This window comes from Hemitrygon akajei, chromosome 22 (genome assembly GCF_048418815.1).
Source record: "Hemitrygon akajei chromosome 22, sHemAka1.3, whole genome shotgun sequence".
Classification (NCBI taxonomy): Eukaryota; Metazoa; Chordata; class Chondrichthyes; order Myliobatiformes; family Dasyatidae; genus Hemitrygon; species Hemitrygon akajei.
In genome coordinates this window covers 25,880,286-25,905,462 of record NC_133145.1, presented here as the reverse complement: position 1 = coordinate 25,905,462, position 25,177 = coordinate 25,880,286, and the positions used below count along the sequence as shown (strand labels likewise).

The following is a 25,177-nucleotide window of genomic DNA, read 5'->3' as shown; positions in this document are numbered from 1 at the left end:
GTAAATCTCCAAAATCAAACAGCAAGTACATGCAGTGTCATTGGAATGACTTACTAGGAAGAATAGCCAAAATTTCTTAGGTGAAAGGGTAAAAGAGAGAATATAAATTCTCTGAATCTCCCAAGGTCAATGTCTGTCTGCTGTGCCTGATTAACTTGGATCTAGAGCTCAGTATTTCTCCTATTATATCATCAACCTTCTAAATTAGGACAAAAGTGGAGATTGAGACTGAGGAATTTTCTCTGAAGGTTTAGGAGTTAAATCCAAGTTAACGGGATAATGCTGGCAGCCGATATGTAGGTTAATGTTGCTCAGGGAGACTCTTGAATCAAACTTAAATAAGTAATTTAGGTTTGCCGTAATTTAGGTAGTATTATTAAATGGGGACGTGAACAGGGAGTATGAATATGGGTCACTACAAACAGGAGCTCTAACTTCTGGAATCAATTTTCATTGTCATCCTTGAACAACGTCTTTGCATGTTATTCCCATGAATAGAACAGCATACTGAAGGGAAAAATAAAACAGGAACAGAACATTTCAGCAGAATGCTTTGTATTAAGGAAGCATTGTAGTCTTGGATTAATTCAATGTTGAGAAGATAATATTTTCAGTGAAGGACTAATTTCATGGTCAGTAGTTTCTTCAGGACATTTTATTTCTGTTATTGACATGCCCAAGACAATGAAATATGTTTGTACATCTTAAGCATTCCTTAATGGGGTAAAAGAGCAATTATGTAATCATCAAATTTCTTCAGGATTATGTATTTAATTTAACTTTAAAGAGTACGGGCGGCTATATCATTGCAACTTTTCCACCTTATATTTCAGGTGTGAAAATCGGTTTTCAAAGTGAGGAAGTTTAATTATCTTTGAATTGCAGGTAACTATCTCTGGTTGTCTTGAATTTACAAAAAACTCGTTTGCACCGTTGCCAGTCATCAGAGACAATAAAATGGTTTCATCTATCTGCACTGGCTTTTTTTCAGGACTGAAATAAATCTTTCTAACACAAAGAATGTGCTGTATGAAAAATAAACTCGTTTAACATTTCTGTTTTTCAAATTATTTCAGGGTCAAGCTGCACATAGCAGGGCATAGTTAGAGGAACTTCACACCACATTATAAAAAGGGAGATTATTTTATTTGTACATGGCAGTGCACAATGGAGCAAGAGAGTCAAGCTGAGATTGCTTGCTTATTTTTCTTTCAATTAAAGACATATAAAATAAGGTGCAAACCTGACTACAGATGAAGGCACTTTTCCATAGGAAGGAAAAATAGGAGAGGCCATTCATATTTAACCTTTCCCAGTTATTTCCAGCACTATACCAAAAGAGGCCTTTGTACAATTCAACCAAGTCACCCCACCTACTCTTTCAACTTGGTATAAGAAGATACAAGTTGGAAATTAATGAGCACCCTATTACAAAATTATCTGTGAAGAGAAAGTTCATCATTTTCTGGATGCCAATACAGGTACTACGTATAAAAATAGCATCATGTATTGTAAGGGATAGAGTGCCCTGTGCTTTATGGTCAACAAGACCAGTATTTTTCTTCCTGCATTGTCAAGTTTAACTTAATGTTAACAAGGAAAGTCATTGAAGTAGAACAATATCAAACAGTTTGAGTTCACTGAGTTTTCAGATACTGATGAAGTATTCGGGCAGACATGATGCAATGATGATTTTTACACATGAATTGGAATAAAATAGTTGATATTTCAAACTGTCAACATGAATTTAAGCAGATGTCCACACAGGCAATTTTCAATGGATCTTTCATAAAGTTGGGGATAATGTATGTGATATCAGACAAAGGACTTATCAATCTATTAGGCTTTCTGGCAGGATGTACAGGCATTTGTAATAACTTGTCCTTTGTTAGGAAATAATTCAATTTAGTTTTATTGAAACTCATCTCTATTTCTAAAATGAGAAAGGGGGTTTGAATTAGATTGACTTTGTGTAATGACAAGTAGTCATAGATTTATAGAGCAGTACATCACAGAAACATCTAGTCCATGCCGACCTTTTTTATTCTGCCTAGTCCCATCTACCCACTCAGTCCACTGCCCCCCATACCTCTCACATGCATTTACCTATCTAAATTTATCTTAAGTGTTGCAGTTGAACCCACTTCCACCATTTACTGGACCTTGTCAATTGCCTAATTACCCAGTTTACAGTTAACAATCACAGCTGTGCCTCTTTACAATTCCTGCTACCTGAAACTGAACAGGAAGTCTTGACTGGCACTACTCTTTAAACCTCCCACCTCTTGCAACAAGTAACAGCTCCTGCGACCATAAGAAGGGCAACATAAGGGATGTCCAACAGGAGGGCTAAAGACTAATGCACCACAGTTTGCCTTCATTACACACTGACTCAAATCTTACTAAGTAAGTTAGAAGCTAAATATGACCAGCATCTATCTTGGACAAACAGAGTTATTTGTCCATTAGTCCAGTGGTCCCCAACCACCAGGCTGTGGCCCGGTGGTTGGGGACCACTGCATTAGTCAACTATTTTTATTATCTTCCCTTCTGAATCAGTTTTTCTTCGCAAGAATGTCATAAAATAGAAATTGGTATTGGCCACCAGCTCTCTCAAGTTTGTCCTTCCTTTCAACATGATCATGACTGATGAATGCTGGCAACTTCTCTTTTTGTGAGAGGAAGTAACAAAAAATAGAAACAGTAAAATGGAAGACAAAACACAAAAAACAAATCTTGTGTTGGAAAATTAACAGAAGAAAAACTCCTCAACCCAAAGGAAATACAGGAAACTTTCACTTATCAGAAATGTTTGGTCCGTAAAATCTCCAAATGCAAGATAAAGGTTTCCTTTGGTGTTAATACTGTGATATTTTATGAGACCATCAGATTTAAGATGATGTTCTAAACATTATAACTACAGGAAATTGAGGAGTAAGGAACATAGGAATCCAGAATTTAATCCAGAGATTGTAGGATTTAATTGAACTAAATTTTATGGGTATAGAAATGTGTACCAGAAATGCACCTCTAGTCTTTCTGTCTGCAAGTTCTTTTCAATATGGCTAAGCCAACAGCAATCAAGAAAGAGAAAATGAACTGAATATTCCTCTCACATTGTTAGTGGCATCCTGACAGAGTGTGACTAAGTTTTAATAGGGTTGAAAGAACTGGTGAACCCTCACAGTGCGAGAATCTAACAGGCCAACTGGGGAAGCAAACTCCATCATTAAAGGCAGCAAGAAAGCATGGAGAGGAAAACAAGAGCTAAGAGTTTTGATGGTAGGTCATAATACTGAAGTATTAACTCCATCTCTTTCTCTAAAGATATTACCTAACCCACTGGGTAATGCTAGCAATTCTCTCCTTTTATTCCAGGTTTCAAGTACTGTATCTGTATTTTTTTTTTCAACATTAAGTTTCTTAAAAAAAGAGTTAAAATAAATGAGAATTAAATGCACAGATATTCTTACATACCAGGAAGGTAATCTGAGCTGTATAGATCAGCTTATCACATTCAAACAAGCCTCTGGTTGTGTATTGAAACACGGAAAAAGTGATGCTGTCAATCAGGTGGGCAACCCTCTGCTTGAGGACTTCATCAGTGGGTGCCCTTTTCACAGCCATTTGGAATACGACATTAAAAGCCTAACAAAAAGAGAAGAGCAGAGCTTATTCATAAATTATGTCATTATATGTTGTATTGTTTCTCTTCTGTAAACACATCAAATATTGGAATATATTTAGATTTTCATTCCTTGTTGGATTTCAATATCAAAATTCAGTCTTTTTTGAAGCATAGAATGAATAGCAGAATCAATTCTTTGTTTACCCTCCAGTAGTGAAATCTGCAATTATGGTTCCCACATTAATATTTTAACATGTGACCCCTTATTTTCAATGTACAAAATTATGAAAGGATTCAGAAAAGTTGGAAAATCGTTTGTTTACTGAAGTAGTTCATCAGCTAAATAGTGCTGCAGGGAGTAAAAGAAACATCTGCTGAGCTTGTACAGACATACCTTCAAAGAGAACTGGTACATAGGATGGATTTTATTGAGGTCATTCATTATGAAGTACAAGAGAGATGCACGGCCTGCAGCAAGCCGGTAATGCTCACGTGCCTCATTGATCTTAAGCTCTGTTACTTTGGCCTCCTTTACCTGTATTAAAAGAGTTCTATAGTAAGGATGTGGTTTAATAACAAAACAAATCTGCTAAATGTCATTTGGGGGTCACTCTTGCTTTATTTTCCGGTGCAAGGATATGTTTAAGAAAATGTTATGATGCCATACAGAACCAGTTGGTAAAAGCTATTTACTGTTGAAAACATTAATAGCTCATAAATATTTATCTGGAAGAGCAACACTTGAGCATTTTAAAATAGAGGAAGAATTCCCAAAATTGCCCAGCCCTGCACACTTTTCAAATCTCAATATGTGCAGAAGTCAGATTCAGACTTACAGATGGAAGGGCACTGTGTTATATTGATTCTGAGGCAATGACTTAAATCATCAGACCCCTTCTACATCTGGACTTCATAATTATATCCTGTAGCCAATCCAGACAACTTAATTGCATTCCTTTTACATGGCAGAAAATACAAACAAGATGACCACCTTGGGAGTGTACAGGAAATTAATTTTGCAGGCCTTTGAAGGGCAAAGCAATGTCCTTGGTGTAAACGTGTGCACACATCCCAACACACACACACACACACACACACACACACACACACACACACACACACACACACACACACACACACACACACACACACACACACACACACACACACACACTCACACTCACACTCACACTCAGAAATGCACTATATTTTTGGAGGCTCGTGACTCTGATTGCCTCCTTCCCCTCATCCTACCCAGAGGTTGTATGTTTGTAATTCACTACTGTTATAAACTCAAGTATTAAACGTTGCCAAACATGCAAAAGGAGGAGTTTGGAGTTCACAGCAGTGCTGCCATTGGTCAGTTACATAATGATTTGCAAGAACTTGCATCTGAGGTCAGCAAGATACGACCCAGCAATGGAACAGAGCAAGGATTGCCAGCACAGAGAGCCAGCTGTGAGAAAATATCATCTCAATCACTTTTTATTCACATGGAAGGCTCTAATTTTTGAAAAAATCCCCATGTTCATTTGAAATAAAACCTTATTTTACTATGGCTCTCTTCCTTATGCTCTGCCTGCAGGTCTTAGTAAGGTCTTACATCAACTCACTCTTACACAACTACGGCACTGTCGACACATGTTCTGATCTAGAAATAACCAGGGTGGTCAAGGAAAGCAGCAGAGAATCCCTGCTGCTCTGCTACACTTTAAAATGTTATTTTCATAAACCACAAACAAAAGAGATTGATTCTTTTAACTGCATTGCTTATTGTGAGGAAAGTGAAAGTGTCTGTCAGTCACCTGGACCTTTATTGATGAAATTCACAAGTCAAATTGAGGAAAAATTATCAAATGAGATCTTTAATTAGACATATTTACAACTTCAGAGGTCATTCAAAAACAAAATCATTTTTGCAGATTTTCCACATCTGAGTGCTAAACAAATTTATAAGCCATCCACATATTGTAGGTCTATTTACATACTCAAAAATCTATTTTTTTTAAAAAGTACACAATTGGTCTTGCTGAGCAAAATAAGTTATTTGAAACTTGTAAATGCCTACATACTGTATGTTAATCCCTAACTGTGAGCCAAAAATTGCAAATGACACCAAAAATGTGGACAAAATAGTTTATGTGTTTGATAGCCTAATATGTGAACTTGCTAATTTTGCAATATTGCGGAAGAGAGGTGGGACTCAAAAGATAAATATGTTGAATGCCTGTTCAAAAAGTCTACCTCTATTTAAACATTCCTAATCCATGTATTAACAAGGCTCATAAGCAGGCTGCTTGCCAGACTGAACTCTGAGGAATATAATGATTAGCCTTGGCAGAAAGAAGGTGGTAAATAATATGGCATTTTAATTCCTTCTAGACTGGCTGTAGTATTCAATGAGACTTTTCAAAAAGACTGAGATTTAATACATTCCCCTTTTCATCATAAATCACATGGATATGTCTGAACATATTATCAATATTCAAATAATATTCTCCTTATAGTTTCATTTGGCCTAACCTTCTCTTCAATCTCTGCAGCAGTCCTTTTGGTAGTCTCCAAATTTTCTACCAAGGCTGTGTCTCCAAGGAAGTTTCCAGAAGCAGAGGAAAGGCGGGAAAGTAGGTTGTCCTCCAAGGTCTTCAAGGTGATTTTAAAGCCATTTTGCTGCTTTGTTAGATTGGACTACAGAGACAAAAATACCACAGGGAACTCAAGTCATATTTTAGGACTATCAAATGTACCACAAGAGCAAACGTTGCAAGGAGACAAGTCTTTTATGAGAGCTTCAGTCAATTAAAATTACAAATGACTGCAAAAATGAGGTTACTGTCTGCACAATACAATGCTTGTTTGGTTCTTTCATTCTAACATCACTCCTGTGACCTAATTAGAAGATCACTGCAATTACAGGGTGCAGAATTTTTATTACTTTGCTAATTAGAATGGGGTCAATAATATGTTATTCATATCCTCACTGGACTGGAATAATACTTTAGGGAGAAAGAAACATCCATTACTTTACATCTGTTCCAATATTAAAAAATATTGAATGAGCCACAAGTGACAGACCACAATAGTATATCTGAATTATTACTTCTGAGGGTGAAGAGAAAAGACAAGAGGTCTTCACAGAATTTACAATGCAGGCATGAATAGTTTGCTTCAAATGATCTATGTTGGGATTTACTCTCCACATAAGCTTTCTCCCACTCTAAATGCATTTTCATCTGTAACCCTCCATTACCTTTCCCTTCATACATCATTCTTCTTCTTAAAAGCATTAGTGACATCGGCTTCAATCAATCATGTGACAGCATTTTGAACCTCATTTTTGTGGAAAGGTTCATTTTTTAATTTGATTGATTACTGATTATTGTGCTTTAATGGCCCTTCTTTCAGGAACAACATACTTCTGGAAATAGCTTGATCCATTTCCTTGGTGTGCTTCATCATAATATTAAAAGCTTAGTCTTTCTATTCCTGGTAAATATGTTCAGTTATAATTCTATAATTGCATTATACTGTACATCTTTCTGCTTTATTTCAATTTTTATAGAGAGATGATAATTCCACATTATATGTCAAAGCTTGACATGATCTTTCAACTTTTTTCTCTTGTTGTCTATAGATTGTCAAGCTGTTGGGAGTTCACTTTGCCTGTTTTTTTGGGGATAGTGCTTTGTTTTAGACTCATCCTCACATATGAGGATTGGGCAGGTGCTTTGCAAGCAGGTGACTTTGGGACACTCTCCTTTTCAATGTAAGTTAGCAGTAAGAGTGCACAGCTCACTGCCTAGAGAACATTTTGTGGCATTGCTTCACTGCCTAAAGCACGTGTTGAATGTCCATCCTGATGACAGTAACAAGGCAAATGCAACAAATACACCTAAGCCATCAGAAGCAATAGCAAATTAGAATGTTGCATCTTGTCCTCAGCCTTTTAGTAATGTGGCAGGGGGAGGAAGGTGTCATGTGTCATCCAGCGCCTGATCATAAAACTTATTAAATTACCCATATTAGACAGTTCATGTACTTGTACCACACTGGTTTCCATAGTGATGCCACTATAAGGACAAGTTCTGACAGGAATGTGATAGGAATGAAATAGCTACATCAGCAAAATTCTACCTTGTTTTCAAGAAGATAAGAGCAGACAAAATGATAACACTTCTTTGTACTTAATCTGAACCAATAATAGAGAAATACCTTTCTTTATTTTCCCTTATGATTACAGGATTTTCAATCATTCATTCATTATGTCCCGTGTTGTATGACATGGGTGATCTTGGTCTTTCCATGACCAAATTTTCCTACAGAAGTGGTTTGCCATTGCCTTCTTCTGGGCAGTGTCTTTACAAGATGGGTGACCCAGCCATTATCAATACTCTGCAGGAATTGTCTGCCTTGTGATATAACCAGGACTTGTGATATGAACCCAGCTATTTTTACAACCATACACCACTTGCTCCAATGGCTTCATGTCACCCTGATCAGAAGCTAAGCAGGTGCTATGCCTTGCCCAAGGGTGACTTGCAGGGAAGGTGTGTCTTTTGTAGAGATGCATCTCCACCCTGCCACCCAACAGGATTTTAGTAGCCTCAAATATCAACTCAATTAAACTGCCTGATGCTTATCAAGATTGCATGGTTCCCTCTTAACATAACTTCCAAAGATATAAAATGTTGATGATCATTTTCAATAACATACAAGATGATAAGGCCTAAAAATTAATTGAGTTTCTTTAATCATTTATAGCTCAGGAGACTCGTCTCCTGCTCTAGTACATCCCACTAATTTGCTGATCACTCAACAAATATTGCAACTCTCACATTAGTTAACAAAAGTTTCCTCAAGTAACTTGCCTTATGGGTGGCTCTGCTCTTCTTTATTTCATTATTATCTCTTCTGATGTATTCAAAGTAAGCATTTCTAACTTCAATATAAACTCTAGAGTTTTTCAGAGATCTAACTTGGATCCCTCTTACTCTTACCTATGAGGCTCTCCTCAATAAAACATGTCAGAATTCTTTGCCTTTAAAGGGAATACACAACTCTGCCATCACTTACTGAGCTCACTGACATATTGTTTTGATTTATAGAACTGAGAGATGAACATTAAATATTGGATAACAAAATCACCTTAAAGTACATAAAGGGCATAATTTTAAGGTGATTGGAGGAAAGTATTAGGGGAATATCAGAGGTAAGATCATAACAGAGAAAGTGGTTGACGTATGAATTGCCCTGTCATGAGTGTTGGTAGAGGCAGATGCATTAGGGCATTTAAGAAACTCTTAGATTGGCACATGGGTGATTAAAAAAATGGAGAACTATGTAGCCGGAAAGGTTTCAATTGACCTTAGACTAGATTAAACATCAGTGCGACATCATGAGCCAAAGGGCCGGTGCTCTGCTGTAATGTTCTATCTTCAAACCACCCTATAAACAACTATTTCTTGGCCACTAACTCTCTCACAACTGCCTGAGTGAGCTGCCAGTAAACCTAGAAGGACTCTTGGAGATGCAAGAGGAAACCTAGGAGAAATCACATTGTCACATGTAGGACGTGCAAACACCATACAGACAGCCCCAAGATTGAAATCAAACTCTTTTCTGGAGCTGTAGAGTGACTGTGCTAACAGCTGCACCACAGAGCCACTCACAGTTCCTGTAACCTTCACTGGCCATTCACTCCTTGAGGCTGCTGGCTTCTCCAATTCTGGTTTCTCATCTAACTCCAACTTGAAGGGCTATCAGGCACACCTTTTGGCTTAAGAGATAGAAATATTAGCAAAAAAGAGAGGTGGAGCTGGAGGGATGGAAGTTGGGTAATGCAGGGAGAATCAATTAATGAAGTTTACTCCATAATTTAGCTCTTCTTCATGAATTACATCAAAGTTAAACTTCAGCAATTTGTAAAAAGGACATTGCACCATACAGTGCCAATAAAAACTATTCAAACCACTTAAAAGTTTTCATGTTTTATTATTTTACAACATTGAAACACAGTGGACTTAATTTGTCTTTTTTTGACACTGATCAACAGAAAAAGACTCTTTCGTGTCAAAGTGAGAACAGCTCTCTACAAACTGATTTAAATTAATTACAAATATAAAATGCAAAAAAAACCTGATTGCATAAGTATTCATTCTCTTCAAGTCAGTATTTAGCAGATGCATCTTTGACAGAAATTATAGCTTTGAGTCTGTCTAGATAGGTCTCTATCAGCTTTGCACATCTGGACACTGCAATTTCCCCCCATTCTTCTATACAAAACATGCTTTACCTCTGTCAGATTTCATGGGGATTTTGAGTGAACAGCCCTTTTCAAGTCCAGCCACAAATTCGCAATTGGATTGAGGTCTAGACTCGACTTGTCCATTCCAGGACATTAACTTTGTTGTATTTAAGCCATTCCTGTGTAGCTTTGGCTTTATGTTTGGGGTCATTGTCATGCTGGAAAACAGATCTCCCAAGTCGCAATTCTCTTGTGGACTGCATCAGGTTTTCCTCCAGGATTTCCTTATACTTTGCTGCATTAATTTTTTCCTCTACCTTCACAAGCCTTTTGAGGCCTGCTGCAGTGAAGCATCCCCACAGCATGACGCATGCACCACCATGCTTCACGGTAGGGATGGCGTGTTTTTGATGATGTGTGGTGCTTGGCTTACATCAAACATACCTTTTGGTCTGATGGCCAAGAAGTTCAATTTTGGTTTCATCAGTCCATAGAACCTCTTTCCAGCTGACTTCAGAGTCTCCCACGTGTCTTCTGGCAACACTAGCTGAGATCTCATGTGAGTTTTTTTTTCAACAGTGGCTTTCTCTTTAATACCCTCCCATAAAGTTGTGACTGGTGACACACCCGGGCACAGTTGTATGCGCAGTCTCTCCCATCTCAGCCACTGAAACTTGTAACTCCTCTAGAGTTGCCATAGGTCTCTTGGTGGCTTCTCTCACTAGTCCCCTTCTTGCACGGTCACTCAGTTTTTGAGGATGGCATGCTCTAGACAGACTTACAGCTGTGCCATATTCTTTCCATTTCTCGATGATTGACTCAACTGTACTCCAAGGGATATTCAGTGACTTGGAAATTCTCTTGTATCCATCTCCAGAGTTGTGCTTTTAAATAACCTTTTTGCAGAGCTGCTTGAAGTTTATTTTGTCTTCATCATGTCATTTTTGCCAGGATACTGATTCATCAGCAGTTGAACCTTCCAGATTCAGTTATATTTTTACTATAATCAATTGAAAAACCTTGACTGCACACAGTGATCTCCATTTAACTAATTACATGACTTCTAAAATGAATTGGCTGCACCAGTGATTAGTTGGTGTGTCATATTAAAAGGGGTGAATACTTCTGCAATTACTTATTTTGTGTTTATATTTGTAATTAATTTACCGTAGATGCCGGATTATAAGCCACTACTTTTTTTCCCACGCTTTGAACAGCTTTGAACACTGCGGCCTTTACTACGGTGCGGCTAATGCATGGTTTTTTTTCATGCCGCCAAAAACATTTTGCCTCGTAACAGTAGACCAATAAAATTGATGAGTAGTTCACAGAGGTCCAATGAAATTGTACGATAAATCAAGCGCACTTTCACAATTAAATTATTGTAAATCAGTCATTTGTACTCACCCTCATCAACATGGAAAACACTCGAAGAAAAGCATTGTGCTGCCTTTATGGCAGTTATTTAGTTTATAATATTTTCACTTAGTAATTCATTTGTTAGTATTTTCTAGTTAAAGTTAGAAGTGTTTTAAGTATATTTGTTTTCTGTACTACATCCCGGGATGCTATGACGTCACATCCGGTTTCGCCGCGTCTTGTGGAAAAATACCGGTTTGCGATAAACGGAAAGGTGGGGGGGGGGAGCGCATTAGACCCGAGCGAAAACGCTGCTTTTAAGTTAAAGGCAATCAATAACTTTTCCTGGTAGGCTGCAGTATATATTTTTTTACCAGTCGTTAGGAGATATTGGAATGTTGTTCGTGCACTGTTCAGTAAAAAAGTATACGCAACGTAATTTGTGTGTTACTGATACGTATGTATATTTAAAAGTAGCCGTGTTACAGGCACTGTTCAAAAAAAAGCATTTGCAATATGTATTTGTTTATGTTACCATACGGATTTAATTAAAAGTTAAAAAATCCTCACGTGTAATATCTTTCTGTGTAAATATCTCATATTACAACGTGGGACACCTGCGGCTTAAAATCCGGTGTGGCTTGTACAAGTACAAAATTGATTTTCTTTCTAAAATTAGAGCCTGCGGCTTTTAATCAGGTGCGCTCTGTAGTACGGAATCTACGGTAATCACTTTGTAGAGATCTGTTTTCACTTTGACATGAATGAGTCATTTTCTGTTGATTATTCCCAAAAAAGGCCAAATTAAATCCACTGTGATTCAATGTTGTTAAACAATAAAACATGAAAACTTCCAAGGGGTGTTGAATATTTTTCATAGGCTCTGAAAGAAGGTAAACCAACATAAGCCAGTTGGCCTTTCAGTTTTACTCCATTATATATACTGAAAGATCTTCTGCCAGGAAATGTAGAGGAGGCTTGACCCAAAGCCAGAACAGTGGAGATTGTAATGTATTATGTGAGTATTCGTAGGTCAGAGTGCTCACAGAGGTCAGAACGCGGGGTTTTTGTAAAATGTAAGTCTGGTGAATAAACGTGTGTGTTTAATGCTGCGGTGTCCGAGTCACATTAACGCTACATGGTGTCAGAAGAAAGCGAAAAGGAAAGGAAGAGAAGACACGTAAAAAGATGTCACAGTTACAGCCACCGTCGAGTTTAAGCCTACGAGGTAATATTGCTGAGAATTGGAAGGTACGGTTCCAGCAGTTTGAACTGTTTCGCACCGTTAGTGGCGTAGATGACACGACGGAGAAAGTGCAATGTGCTACGTTTCTGCATGTGGCAGGAGCAGAGGCAATAAAGGTTTGCAACACATTTGTCTTCCAAGAGGGTGAGCGAGATAAAATTGAAGTGTTGAAGAAAAAGTTTCAAGATTACTGCGAACCGAGAAAAAACCTACCATACATTCGACACATTTTTCACGAGGGCTCAAGGACCGACAGAGACTATAGACGCCTACGTAACAGATTTGAAGAACAAGGCAAAAAACTGAGAGTTCGGACAACTGCATGATTCTTTAATACTCAACAGGATTGTATGCGGCATACGAGATGATCATGTGAGAGGCAGGCTGTTGAGAGAGGCGGAGCTTACATTGGAAAAAGCGATTGATATGTGCCGTGCTCACGAGATCACATAGAGTCAGATTAAAATGCTTAATGAAGAGACTAGATCTACCTACAGTCTCGCACAGTTTGAGACAAAATCACACATGTTATAAGTTCCAAGGTGTGAAATAAAAGGTTTATTAGTCTATGTTAGTAAAAGAAAATATACTGCTGTTAGTATTGTAAGATACAATGTAGAATACAGTATAAGAAGTTAAGATTTTTATTAGTTTATGTCATGGCTGTTGTAATGCTAGAAAGTCATACCTAGAGGCATTGTTTTGGTAATTCACAGTATTGTAAAAAAAAACTTGAGAAGGGGGATGTAATGTATTATGTGAGTATTCGTAGGTCAGCGTGCGTATGACGTCAGAACGCGGGGTTTTTGTAAAACGGAAGTCTGGTGAATAAGTGTGTGTGTTTAATACTGCGGTGTCCGAGTCACATTAACGCTACAGAGATGATTTAGTAGTGAGTGATCACTTTAACAATAAACTGGAAAATAACAAGCAAGAAGGGGCCAGAAAATAAGAGAGAATGGATACTTAACCTGATAAGGCAGCAAAGTAACTGAAGGCTAGGAGCCACTGGTTGAGGTTGGCTGGTTTGATGGGTGAACAAGGACTGTGGATGAGAGCTGGGTTTAAATAGGCTGCAAGTGATGAATTGGCAACAAGTTAGAAATGAGTGGCAGGTGATTTCTCGGTGGAGACTAGGAGGTGCCTGCCTGTGCAGTCTTGATGTCCTCTATCTCAACACCATTTTGCAGCACTATCTTTAATTCCTTTCATTCTCTTTATAACTAAAAATATATCTCCTCCTTATTCTTAGGCTGTTTCCTTCGGTTCAAGACTCTGCTAGGGTCTTCAAGAATCTTGTAATTTTCAAAAATTTTTTATTATTCTTCTAAAATTTGTGAATATAGGCTTAGTCTACAGAAGCTTATATTGCAAATCTGCTGTCCCTAGAACCTGCCTAATAAACTTTCATACCATTACCTCCTTGGGAGGCATAGCATTTTTTAGGGAAGGAGACTAAAACTGTACACAATACTTCAGATGTGGTCCCACTAAAGAAATACATTAAGGTAGTCTTATTTATGTATTGGAATTCTACTATATAAAGCTAAAGTATAATTTTCCTTCATAGTCACAGAATTAAGGGAAATCATTTGAATAGATCTGAACTATAAATCAGTTCTACATTAAAATTCCTGAAAAATCTTACATTTTCTTACAAGGTCAATACTTCTTGTTAACTGGAAGACAGTGATTATCAATTATCACAGTCTCTGTACCTCGGCTTTCAGTGACTTGCGTTGCAGAACATTATGTCATTTTGAACATAAGCATGACCTCGCCATTTTAAAAAAAGTTTGCTTTTTGTTCTGTGCAATCTAGAAAACTGTATATTTTTCCATATTATATTGGCTCTGTCATTTCTTGCTCAACTTGTCCCTATCCTCTTTACACAATCTCAAGTTAGGAATTTCCATAGCAGCAGATGAAAGCAAGATCAAGGTAAGCACTTTTGCATTTAACACTCCACCTCATGCTTAGATGGGAATCTTGTAGCTTAAGTGTGGTGTTAAGATGTGGAAATCAATAACTAGATGTGCAACAATAACAAAGCTGTATTATATAAAGAGTGTTCATTATTGTTACAGTGTAAGAACATATTGAAAATGACATCTGACAATCTCCACAAATGTATCCTAATGTGAAAATATCAAACTTCCAGTTAGAAAGTAAGTGTGATTATGAAAACGCACAATTTTTAGTCTTCTCCAACAGAATGAAGGTGAATCACTTCAACAGATATAAACTTCAGCTATTTATAATTCAATTCTATAAAACATGGAAAATCTTATACTTTTTATGAGGTGAATGTTTATCTTTACTGGAACATGATTATTACTTCTAGCAAGCTAGCTGGTGTGTGTGTGTGTGTGTGTGTGTGTGTGTGTGTGTGTGTGTGTGTGTGTGTGTGTGTGTGTGTGTGTGTGTGTGTGTGTGTGTGTGTGTGTGTGTGTGTGTGTGTGTGTGTGTGTGTGTGTGTGTGTGTGTGCGCGCGTACACGTTTACATATATATGCATGCATGCCTGCATTAATACTGTAATTTTTCATGAGAATACTTCAAAATGTTTGCCTTTTGGTTCCTGCATCTCAGCCTTAAAAAAAGTCATTAGTATCGTTGGTTATTCAGCCAGCTTATTGATAGCATTGCTACTAGGTGATAGGATAACCTTCAACTTGACTGAAAGCAGCAAATATCTAAAAGAATGGATACTTTTGCTTAAAAATGTTAGACCTATGTGTGCAGCTTTAGTCAGTAACAAATTCCAATGACTTCCTGTCAACTGTAAATTAGTCGGTTCAGGGTTGCATGTTAATTCTACAAAATTCATATAAGCACATCAGTCCAACTACAAGCTGTGTATTTGTAAGTTATAAGGACAGGAAGGAAAATATATTCTTATGAAATGCTAATTTTTCATATGTTAATAGTAGCTGAATAAATTTAAAAATTTACTAGCTTAATTCACAAATTGCAGAATATGTAAATGTGCGATATGTTACACTCAACAAAATACTATTAAGCAAACTTTTTACCTAAATTGGTTTTGCATTAAAAACATATTTGTTGCCTGTAATTCAAAACATATTTTCAAGCAATTCTTGTGTTCATTAGAGAAAGAAAATGAATTTAAATCAGTCTTATACTAATTAAGTTCTTTTTAAATTACATAGAGAGATAAATAAGTGTCACATGAGTAAAATATTGCCAGACACCATGTCTACTCCTTACATATATCCTTTAATATTATTTGTACTATGAAGATGTGTTAACTAAAACCTAATCTTATTAAGACTGTTATTGTAGCAAAGCTGCAGTCAGTAAAATATATTCCTGGTGAATAATATACACGTTTACATAAAATATATTATTGACAAGGCTGGTTTATCCCCAAGGAATTTATGAATGAGTGACATTAGGAATTTTTACATACAGTGACAAAGTGTATAAAAGTCATAACAAAATTGTAAAGAAAATGTGAAGAAATAGATTTTCAAAGTCTATCTTGGAGTACAAATTAAACCATTACTAAACATTCCTTTTTCCAATTTTACCTTAAGATAACATCAACATGGAGTTCCAAAAATGATTGGTGTGTACTTGTAGCTCACTCTATTATGCCACTATATGTGATAATGTGACTATGAGGAAGAGAGGCAAGAATAAGGTAAATATTTTTTTAAATTACCCTTTTGACGTAATAAAGTTAAACAACTGTTTTAGTTGATTTAACTTGATTTTTGAAACAAAACTTAATTTTTTTCCATTTATTTTTTCTGTTTTTTTGAATTCTTCTTAAAATCAGAAGCATTCTGATAGTTTTGGCAGATGGTAAAGCTCAGGATGTGGAAATAATTGATTTTGTCTTCCTCTCCTCCCCCCCCTCCAGGACAGTTTGGACCAGAGAAATCAGCCTTCTGGAGGCAGATGCAAGGACATATGGAGATTGTGGGTGGTAGGTCCCATCCAGGGAGATTCTAGATTGTGCAGCACTTTTCATGGGTGCCTATTGCGGAACAAATGGGTGTTTCCTTACTTCTCATTTTCAAGCCTATGCATGAAAATAACTTGAGCCCATGCACCAGATTTAAAACAATAGCACTCCTACTCAGCGGGACAGCAGCAATTTTATTATAACAAGCAGGGGGGGTGAAAATCCTAACAGACTCTGAAATTCTTCATTGTAAACTACCAATTACATAGTTTTAGCCAGTCCCAACCCTCTGGAATGGATATATCCTGGGAATGATGAACTCTCTTTGGCTGCCTGCAAGTCGGGAGATCTCTTTCTGAGTTAACACAGGTACAATAGATAGAATAAAATTCTGTACTGTAAAAACTAATTCCTAGACAGCTAAATTAATATTAATAATGAGATATGCCTCCTATACAACAGAAAATTGTTTCTGTAAGCAAAGAACTGCAAAAAAGACCAGAAATGGCAAAAATACTCAACTGGACAGGCAGCTGATATTGACACTGTTTACTCTCCACCAACTCTGCCTCATCTGCCGAGCATTTCCTATTTTTGTTGTTTTTACAGGCATAAATAAAGTTTTGAAAGAACAAGGTTATTTCACCATACCTTCAGCTCTTCCAAGTCTGGTCTCTCCATACTGACAACGGCAGCCAGAAGTTGGTCCTCTAAGCCATCTCTAGTAACAGTGAAATTAATGAGAGTACATTGGGCTTGCATCTCAGGTTGATAATGGGGGTTTGCCAGCTTTGTGTGAAGAATAAGACGGAAGTTGGAATTGTATTCACATTCCTTGTCTCCAATTTTGATGCATCTAGGTAGGAAAAGGCACAACTTCAGTTCAAGAACAAAATCAGTGTAACCATATAACAATTACAGCATGGAAACAGGCCATCTCAGCCCTTAGTCCGTGCCGACGCTTACACACACCTAGTCCCACTGGCCCGCACTCAGCCCATAACCTTCCATTCCTTTCCTGTCCATATACCTATCCAATTTTACTTTAAATGACAATACCGAACCTGTGTCCAGTTCTGGTCGCCTCAGTATAGGAAGGATGTGGAAGCATTGGAAAGGGTACAGAGGAGATTTACCAGGATGCTGCCTGGTTTAGAGAGTATGGATTATGATCAGAGATTAAGGGAGCTAGGGCTTTACTCTTTGAAGAGAAGGAGGATGAGAAGAGACATGATAGAGGTGTACAAAATATTAAGAGGAATAGACAGAGTGGACAGCCAGTGCCTCTTCCCCAGGGCACCACTGCTCAGTACAAGAGGACATGGCTTTAAGGTAAGGGGAGGGAAGTTCAAGGGGGATATTAGAGGAAGGTTTTTCACTCAGAGAGTGGTTGGTGCGTGGAATGCACTGCCTGAGTCAGTGGTGGAGGCAGATACACTAGTGAAGTTTAAGAGACTACTAGACAGGTATATGGAGGAATTTAAGGTGGGGGGTTATATGGGAGGCAGAGTTTGAGGGTTGGTACAACATTGTGGGCCGAAGGGCCTGTAATGTGCTGTACTATTCTATGTTCTAAGATGGAGAACAATCAGTGTGCAAAAAAAACAAACTGTGCTAATACTAATAATAGTATTTCTTTTTGTGCAAATGAAGAAATTATTACTATAGAAGAAAAAGTTAACCAATGGAAGAGTATGAACCTCAGTGGAAGAAATACCCACAATCTGAGCAGACTAGGTGTGGACAAGGAAGCATTGAACACACCTAGCCTGTGGGCTTTTCCTACAAACAGGGCTCCTTGTGACAATACAGGACCAGGTGGTTAACACAAAAAAAGGATCAAAAATACGTAATAAAAGACCAACACATTCAAGACAATAAGTGCAGAAAATGCCAAGAGAAACCAGAAACAATCCAACATACTACAGAATCCTGCAGCAGTTTAACTCAATCTGATTACTTACACAGGCACAATCAAGTGGCAAACATTATTTGCAAAAATCTTGCTTTAAAACACAACTTCATAAAACAAACCCTAACTTACTATACATATAAGCCTGATCCAGCTTTAGGGTCAGAGTCCCACAAATTATGTTACAACTGATTGGTTATTACAGATAGGACATCCATGATAACCATTCAGATATAATAATATAGGGTAAACAAGGAATAACTTAATAGATCTAGCCATTCCAAACATACATAAAATACAGAAATCAGTAAATGAAAAATACCAGAAATATGCTGATCTGCAAGAGGAAATTGAAAGACTATGGAGCATGAACAAGTATACATTGTCCCAATAGTAATATCTACAACTGGTATCATCCCAAAGTCACTACACAATAGCAATAAACAATTAGGGCTACACAGCAACATTTATGTAAACCTCCAGAAAGCCATAATAATAAATACCATTAGACTAGTACAAAAGTTCCCAGCAATTAAGAAATGAGTGTGCATGGCTATGTCCATACCCCAGGTCTTACCAGCTTAATCTGAAAAAATAATAATAATACATATATAAAGAAGTAGTATTGAGAACACGAGATAAAGTGTCCTTGAAAGTGAGCCCATATGATGTGAGATCAGTTTAGTGATGGGGTTAGTGAAGTTATCTGCTCTGGTTCAAGAGATTGATGATTAAGAGGTGATAGCTGTTCCTGAACCTGGTGGTGTGGGTCCTGATGTTCCTGTGCCTCCTTCCTGAAGGCAGCAGTGAGGACAGAGCCTGGCCTGGATGGTGGGGATCCTTTAAGATGGATGCTGTTATGTTTTGTAACTTCAAACCATAAAACTAATTGAAAGAAAACAGAGTCTGGAATAACATGTCTAGTTTCATTTTTGCACATATGATGTTGTGTTGTAATGATGTATGCCATTCATATACTTTTACATAGAATCTATAATGAACTACGTGGAAAAACAAAGGATGCTTAACCAAACAATATATTTACAATATTACTCAAATATAACTGAAATATTAAAGACACAACAGATGCTGCTTTCCTGTGACAGCTCTCCTTGCCTTGTAGGTGTGGTAAATGATGGAGAGAGCTTTAACCATGATGGGCTGAGCTATATCCAGTACTTTTCGCAGGCTTTTCCTTTCAAGGGCATTGGTGCTACCATACCAGGCCGTGATGCAACTAGTCAGTATATTGTGCACAGTGCATCTATAGAACTTTGTCAAAATTTTAGATGACACGCCAAATCTTCGCAGGTGGCTAAGAAAGAAGAGGCGCTGCCATGCTTTCTTTGGAATTGATCTTACGTTCTAGACCCAGGGCAGATCCTCTGAAATGATAATGCTGAGGGATTTAAAGTTGCTGACCTTCTTTATCTCTGATCCTCTGAGGAGGACAGGCACATTGACCTCTGGGTTTTTTCTCCTGCAGTCAGTAATCAGCTGCTTTATTTGCTGACATTTGTTGTTGTTCTTCCACCATTCAGCCAGATTTTCAGTCTTCCTCTAAAACGCTGAATCATCATTACCTTTGATTTGGCCAACGACAGTGGTGTCGTCAGCAAGTTTGAATATAGCATTGGAGCTGTACTTAGCTTCACAGTCATAAGTATAAAGCGAGCAGAGCGGGTGGTTAAGCACACAGCCTTGTGGGGCACCTTTTCTGATGGTGATTATGGAGGAGATGCTGTTGCCAATCCAAACCGACTAGGGTCTGCAAGTGAGGAAACAGAGGATCCAATTGCACAAGGAGGTATTGAGGCCAAGGTCTTGGCGCTTATTAATTAGTTTTGAGGGGATGACAGTATTGAATACAGAGCTGTAGTCAATGAAGAGCATCCTGATATACTTATCTTCACTCCCCAGATGTTTCAGGGTTGAGTGAAGAGCCAGTGCAGTGTTAACCTGTTACGATGGTAGGCAAATTAGAGTGGATCCAAGACACTCCTCATCAACAACCTCTCAAAGCACTTCATCGAAGTGGATGTAAGTGCTACTGGACGATAGTGATTGAGGCACGTTACCATGTACTTCTTAGGCACCGGTAAAATTGAAGCCAGCTTGAAGCAGGTGAGTACCTCAGAATGCCGAAGTGAGAGGTTACAGATATCAGTGAACACTCCAGCCAGTTGATTAGTACAGGTAAAATATACTGCGTCCAGTGATCCCTGTTTGGCCTTCTATATACTGGTGAGACCCGAAGCATACTGGGAGACCATTTCGCTGAACACCTACGCTCTGTCCGCCAGAGAAAGCAGGATCTCCCAGTGGCCACATATTTTAATTTCACATCCCATTCCCATTCTGATATGTCAATCCATGGCCTTCTCTACTGTCAAGATGAAGCCACACTCAGGTTGGAGGAACAACACCTTATATTCCGTCTAGGTAGCCTCCAACCTGATGGCATGAACATTGATTTCTCTAACTTTCATTAATGCTCCTCCTCCCCTTCTTACTCCATCCCTTCCTTCCTTCCCTATCTATCTATTTATTCCTTCCTTCCTTCCCTTTTCTTTCTTTCTCTCTCTGTCCCTCTCACAATCACTCCTTGCCTGCTTTCTGTCTCCCTCTGGTACTCCCCTCCCCCTTTCTTTCTCCCGAGGCCTCCCGTCCCATGATCATTTCCCTTCTCCAGCTGTGTATCCCTTTTGCCAATCAACTTTACAGCTCTTAGCTTCATCCCTCCCCCTCCTGTCTTCTCCTATCATTTTGGATCTCCCCCTCCCCCCCTCCCACTTTCAAATCTCTTACTATCTCTTCTTTCAGACAAAGGGTCTCAGCCCTAAACATTGACAGAGCTTCTTCCTATAGATGCTGCCTGGCCTGCTGTGTTCCACCAGGATTTTGTGTGTGTTGCTTGAATTTCCAGCATCTGCAGATTTCCTTGTGTTTGCGTGATTAGTACAGGTCTTCAGTACTCAACCAGGTACCCCATTGCATTAATAAGTTGCATTTCTTGGAATGTCAAATCAAAGAACATAGAACCAGACCTTTTCAACTCACCTCATCTATGCAAATGTGATGCCTATCCACTCTAATCACATTTACCTACATTAGGCCTATGTCTTTGTGTACTGTTTCTAAGTACATGCACATATGCCTTTTAACATTGTAAATGTACCGTCCTGACCAAATCCTCTGACAGCTCACCCCAGATATTTATCACCCTCTATGTGAAAAAGTTACCCTTCAGATATCCTTTAAATTCTCCCCTCTCATCTTAAGCTTGTGATCTCTGGACACACATGCCATGTGATAAAGCCTCTGAGTATCCATCCTACCCCAAAGTACCCCATAATTTTATAAATCTCTAAAAGCCTCAGCTTCCTACAATCCAATGAGAATTAATCCAGCCTATCCAATCTTTCACTATAATTGCAGTTCTCAATTCCAGGCAACATGCTGGTGAATCTCTTCTGCACTCTCTATATTTCTAGCATATCCATCCTATGTTGTAGAGAGCAGAACTGTACCTTATTCTCCCAACATTTTGTACTACCATTACATGACATCCCAATTCTTATATTCCTAACTTCAGCCTTTGAAGCCATGCATACCTTACCAAAGAGAATTACAAACTTGAATGCCAGGGTCTCCCAGTACATAGTGCTCCTAAGGGCTCTGCTATTTAGACTATTCAATATATGACACCATTATTTGGCTTTCTAAAGTGCATTACTTCACAATTGTCCAGATTAAATTCTGCCTGCCAGTACCCTGTCAACTTTCCAGCCGACTTTCATCTTCCCGTATTCTTAATCAGCTTTCTTCGCCATCTAGAACTCCATCAATTTTCGCACTATCAACAAACTTAATAATCAGACCATCTATATTCTCATCCAAGTTACTTAAATATATTACAAATAACAAAGATCCCAGCATCAATCCCATGATACACCAATTGTTACAGACTTCCAGTCAGAAAATTACCTTTCTGCTACTACCCCCTGCCTTCTCTCACCATGCCAGTTTGAACACATGCCTCAGATCCTTTGTGCCCTAACTTTCTCAACCAAACTACCATGCAGGACCTTGTCAAAAGCCTTACTGAAACCCATATAAGCCGTATCTATTGCATTGCCTTCCTTAATTTTCTTAGTTAACTTCTCAAATAACACAACCAGATTTGAGAGATGTAATCTTCCCTGCACAAAACCATGCTGACTGCTATCAGTCTGTGCCTTTCCAAGCCAACATAAATGCTGCCTCTCTGAATCTTCTTCAACAAATTCCTGACCAAGGCTCATTGGTGTGTCATTTACAGATCTTCCCTAGTATCCTCCTTAAACAAGGGGACAATATTAGCTATGCTTCAGTCTGCTGGTGCCTCACCCCTGGGTAACAACGATCCAAAAACCTGTCATGGCCCCAGCAGTCATGTCCATTGTTATCCTTAATACCTTGGAATGGATTCTGTTGGACCTCGTAGATTTATCCAAAGTAATGTGCTCCAGCGTGTCTAACACTTAACTCTTCCTAATACAGACATGCTCCGGAATATCAGCATTCCTCTCTCTTAACTCTACAACCTCCATGTCCTTCTCCTTAGTGAATACTGATGAGATGTATTCATTCAGGACCTTGCCTCTAGCCCCTGGCTCCACACACTAGTTACCCTTCGCACCTGAGGGGACATACTTCTTCCTCAACTACCCTCTACTTCTAATATACGCATACAAGTCAATAGGATTTTCCTTAATCCTATTCGTCAATTCCTGGCTTCTTTCTTTCTTTCATAACTTCTTTCCCTATAAACACAAAAGTATTCGTTCAGTAACAATTTCCTACACCTGACATATGCTTTCTTCTTTTCCTTGATCAAGCCTTCAATATCCTTTGTTATCTGCTGTTCTTTAATCTCACTATTTTTGCTTCTTACTCCTACAGGGACATACTGACAATGAGTTTCACATTGATACCGATTTGGAAATAGTTAATGTCAAAAACATTATTGCTTTGCCAACCAGACTCAAAGGAACTAAGAATTTTGATATATATTTTTTATAAATATTTGGCAAAAAAAAGTTCACAACTCAAGTGGTCTTAATGCTGTGAGTGAGAGCTGCATTTATCCCACGTCTGTCCTGTGGTTGCAACCTTTGTGAAATGGACTTTGATGAATTCGGAAAGAAATAGCTCTAGGGATTAAGAGTTCAAATGTTCGATAATAACTATAAAAGATTATTGAGAGTTGTAAACACACTCTCCTTAAACCCTTACCTGCCCTTCTTAATAGTTTCTCGGCCCAGCAAAGGTCCTAGCACATGATCCACCGTCTCTTCAAGGTTTTCAATTAGGACTACTTCACCTGCTCCAAGGGCATGTTCCATGATATCGAGATAACTTGAAATATAAGAACATAAACACCTTTATATTATTCTTCACTTATCATGGTAATCATTTACAATTATTCTTATGTCTTTCTAAATCTGACTTGTATGTTCATTATGGGTTTTAATTGATAAATCTTTCAGGCTGCAGGCCTGTCAAAACTCAAATCGATGTTACATTATGTCAAGAATACCTCAATAGATCTTTTATATCAATTCCGACAAGCAGTTTAGGGCCATATCAATGTCACAGAAAACCGGTGTCTCCCAAGATCACTCAGTGTGTATTGTACTAAGTGAAAGCCAATTATTAGTAAGAAGTCAATTAGTTAAAACCCGTGGACATTCCAAATTTAAAAGAGAGATCAGCGTTTTTAGATATCAAGATGATCAAGGATGTGGGGTCAGTGCATGAATATGATCATGATGCTACCGATGGCAGAGCAGACACAAACTTTTTTTTCAGATGGAACAACAATTCATTTGCACTTCTTCCAATCTGGAGTGCTGCATTCAGTGTTCACAATGTAGCCTTGTCTACTCAAGGGAAACCAAAGCGAGCTGAGTGACTATTGGCAGAGGACCCACATGCGGTCCTCAGGGTGACCCTGAATTTCCTGTTGTCACCTTAATTCTCCATTCCACTCACTCTCTGATCCATCAGTCAATGGCGTCCTGCACTGTTACAATGAAGCAAATGTAATCCTAGGAGCAGCACCTCATCTTCCATCTGGGCACATTGCAATTTTCTGTACATGATTTTGAAAGTTATAACTTCAAGTAATTTGACGTTCTGTCTGTAGCTGCTGTCCATCTGTCTTGTTCATTTCTCCCTTCAATGTCATATTTTATTTTGTCCTCTGGAAGTGAAGACTGCATTCAGCCTGATCTGCTGAGCATATCTTCCTGCTCTCTTTTTTCCAATTCCTACATGTTTTTTTGACTGTTTTCACTCCCTAACTGCTCCCACTTACTCAGTGACTGCTTAACCTTGTTTAAAGCTCATCTCTAAGGTCGCCCCTGTTTTACCTTGTCAGGGACATACCCATCTCCCAACAAGCCTGCAGCTAACAAGCATCCTTTGTCTCCTTCTCAATTTTGCTGAAGGGTTTTCAACCTGAAATGTTAAAAAGAGTTCAGCCTGGATTTTGAAATGGAAATGAGTTATGTGTGGGATGATTATTGGGACACAGAAGGAGAGCTGCTGCAAATTTGACAACCCATCTGCCTGAACATCATAAATAATTTAACTGCAGGTCTTGCTACGTGGGGTTCTCAGCCAGAGGTAGATCAATTGGGAATGCCGGCCTTAAAGACAAGAAAACTGCTTCATGAAGCCAATGTCAGTGAGACAAGACGATTCAATTATGGAGTGAAAGACACTGGATGTGCGATGGAATGGGGATTCCCACCACAATGGGAAGCATGGTGGGGTTCTCGTTGCCATTGGTTGGTGTTGGAAAGTTGT

The 25,177-nt window shown here is 38.4% G+C and overlaps 1 protein-coding gene across 1 annotated transcript in view; it reads right to left on the bottom strand.

The window, feature by feature from the left end:
- Window positions 1-25,177, bottom strand: part of dnah9 (dynein, axonemal, heavy chain 9) — a 550,870-nt gene that overhangs the window by 162,605 nt on the left and 363,088 nt on the right. The window contains exons 54-58 of the mRNA XM_073025877.1: window positions 23,600-23,722; window positions 17,062-17,266; window positions 6,152-6,316; window positions 4,023-4,163; window positions 3,478-3,648 (exon numbers count right to left, since the gene is read on the bottom strand). Coding sequence (XP_072881978.1) covers window positions 3,478-3,648; window positions 4,023-4,163; window positions 6,152-6,316; window positions 17,062-17,266; window positions 23,600-23,722 — 805 coding nt within the window. The remainder of the gene's footprint in view (window positions 1-3,477; window positions 3,649-4,022; window positions 4,164-6,151; window positions 6,317-17,061; window positions 17,267-23,599; window positions 23,723-25,177) is intronic.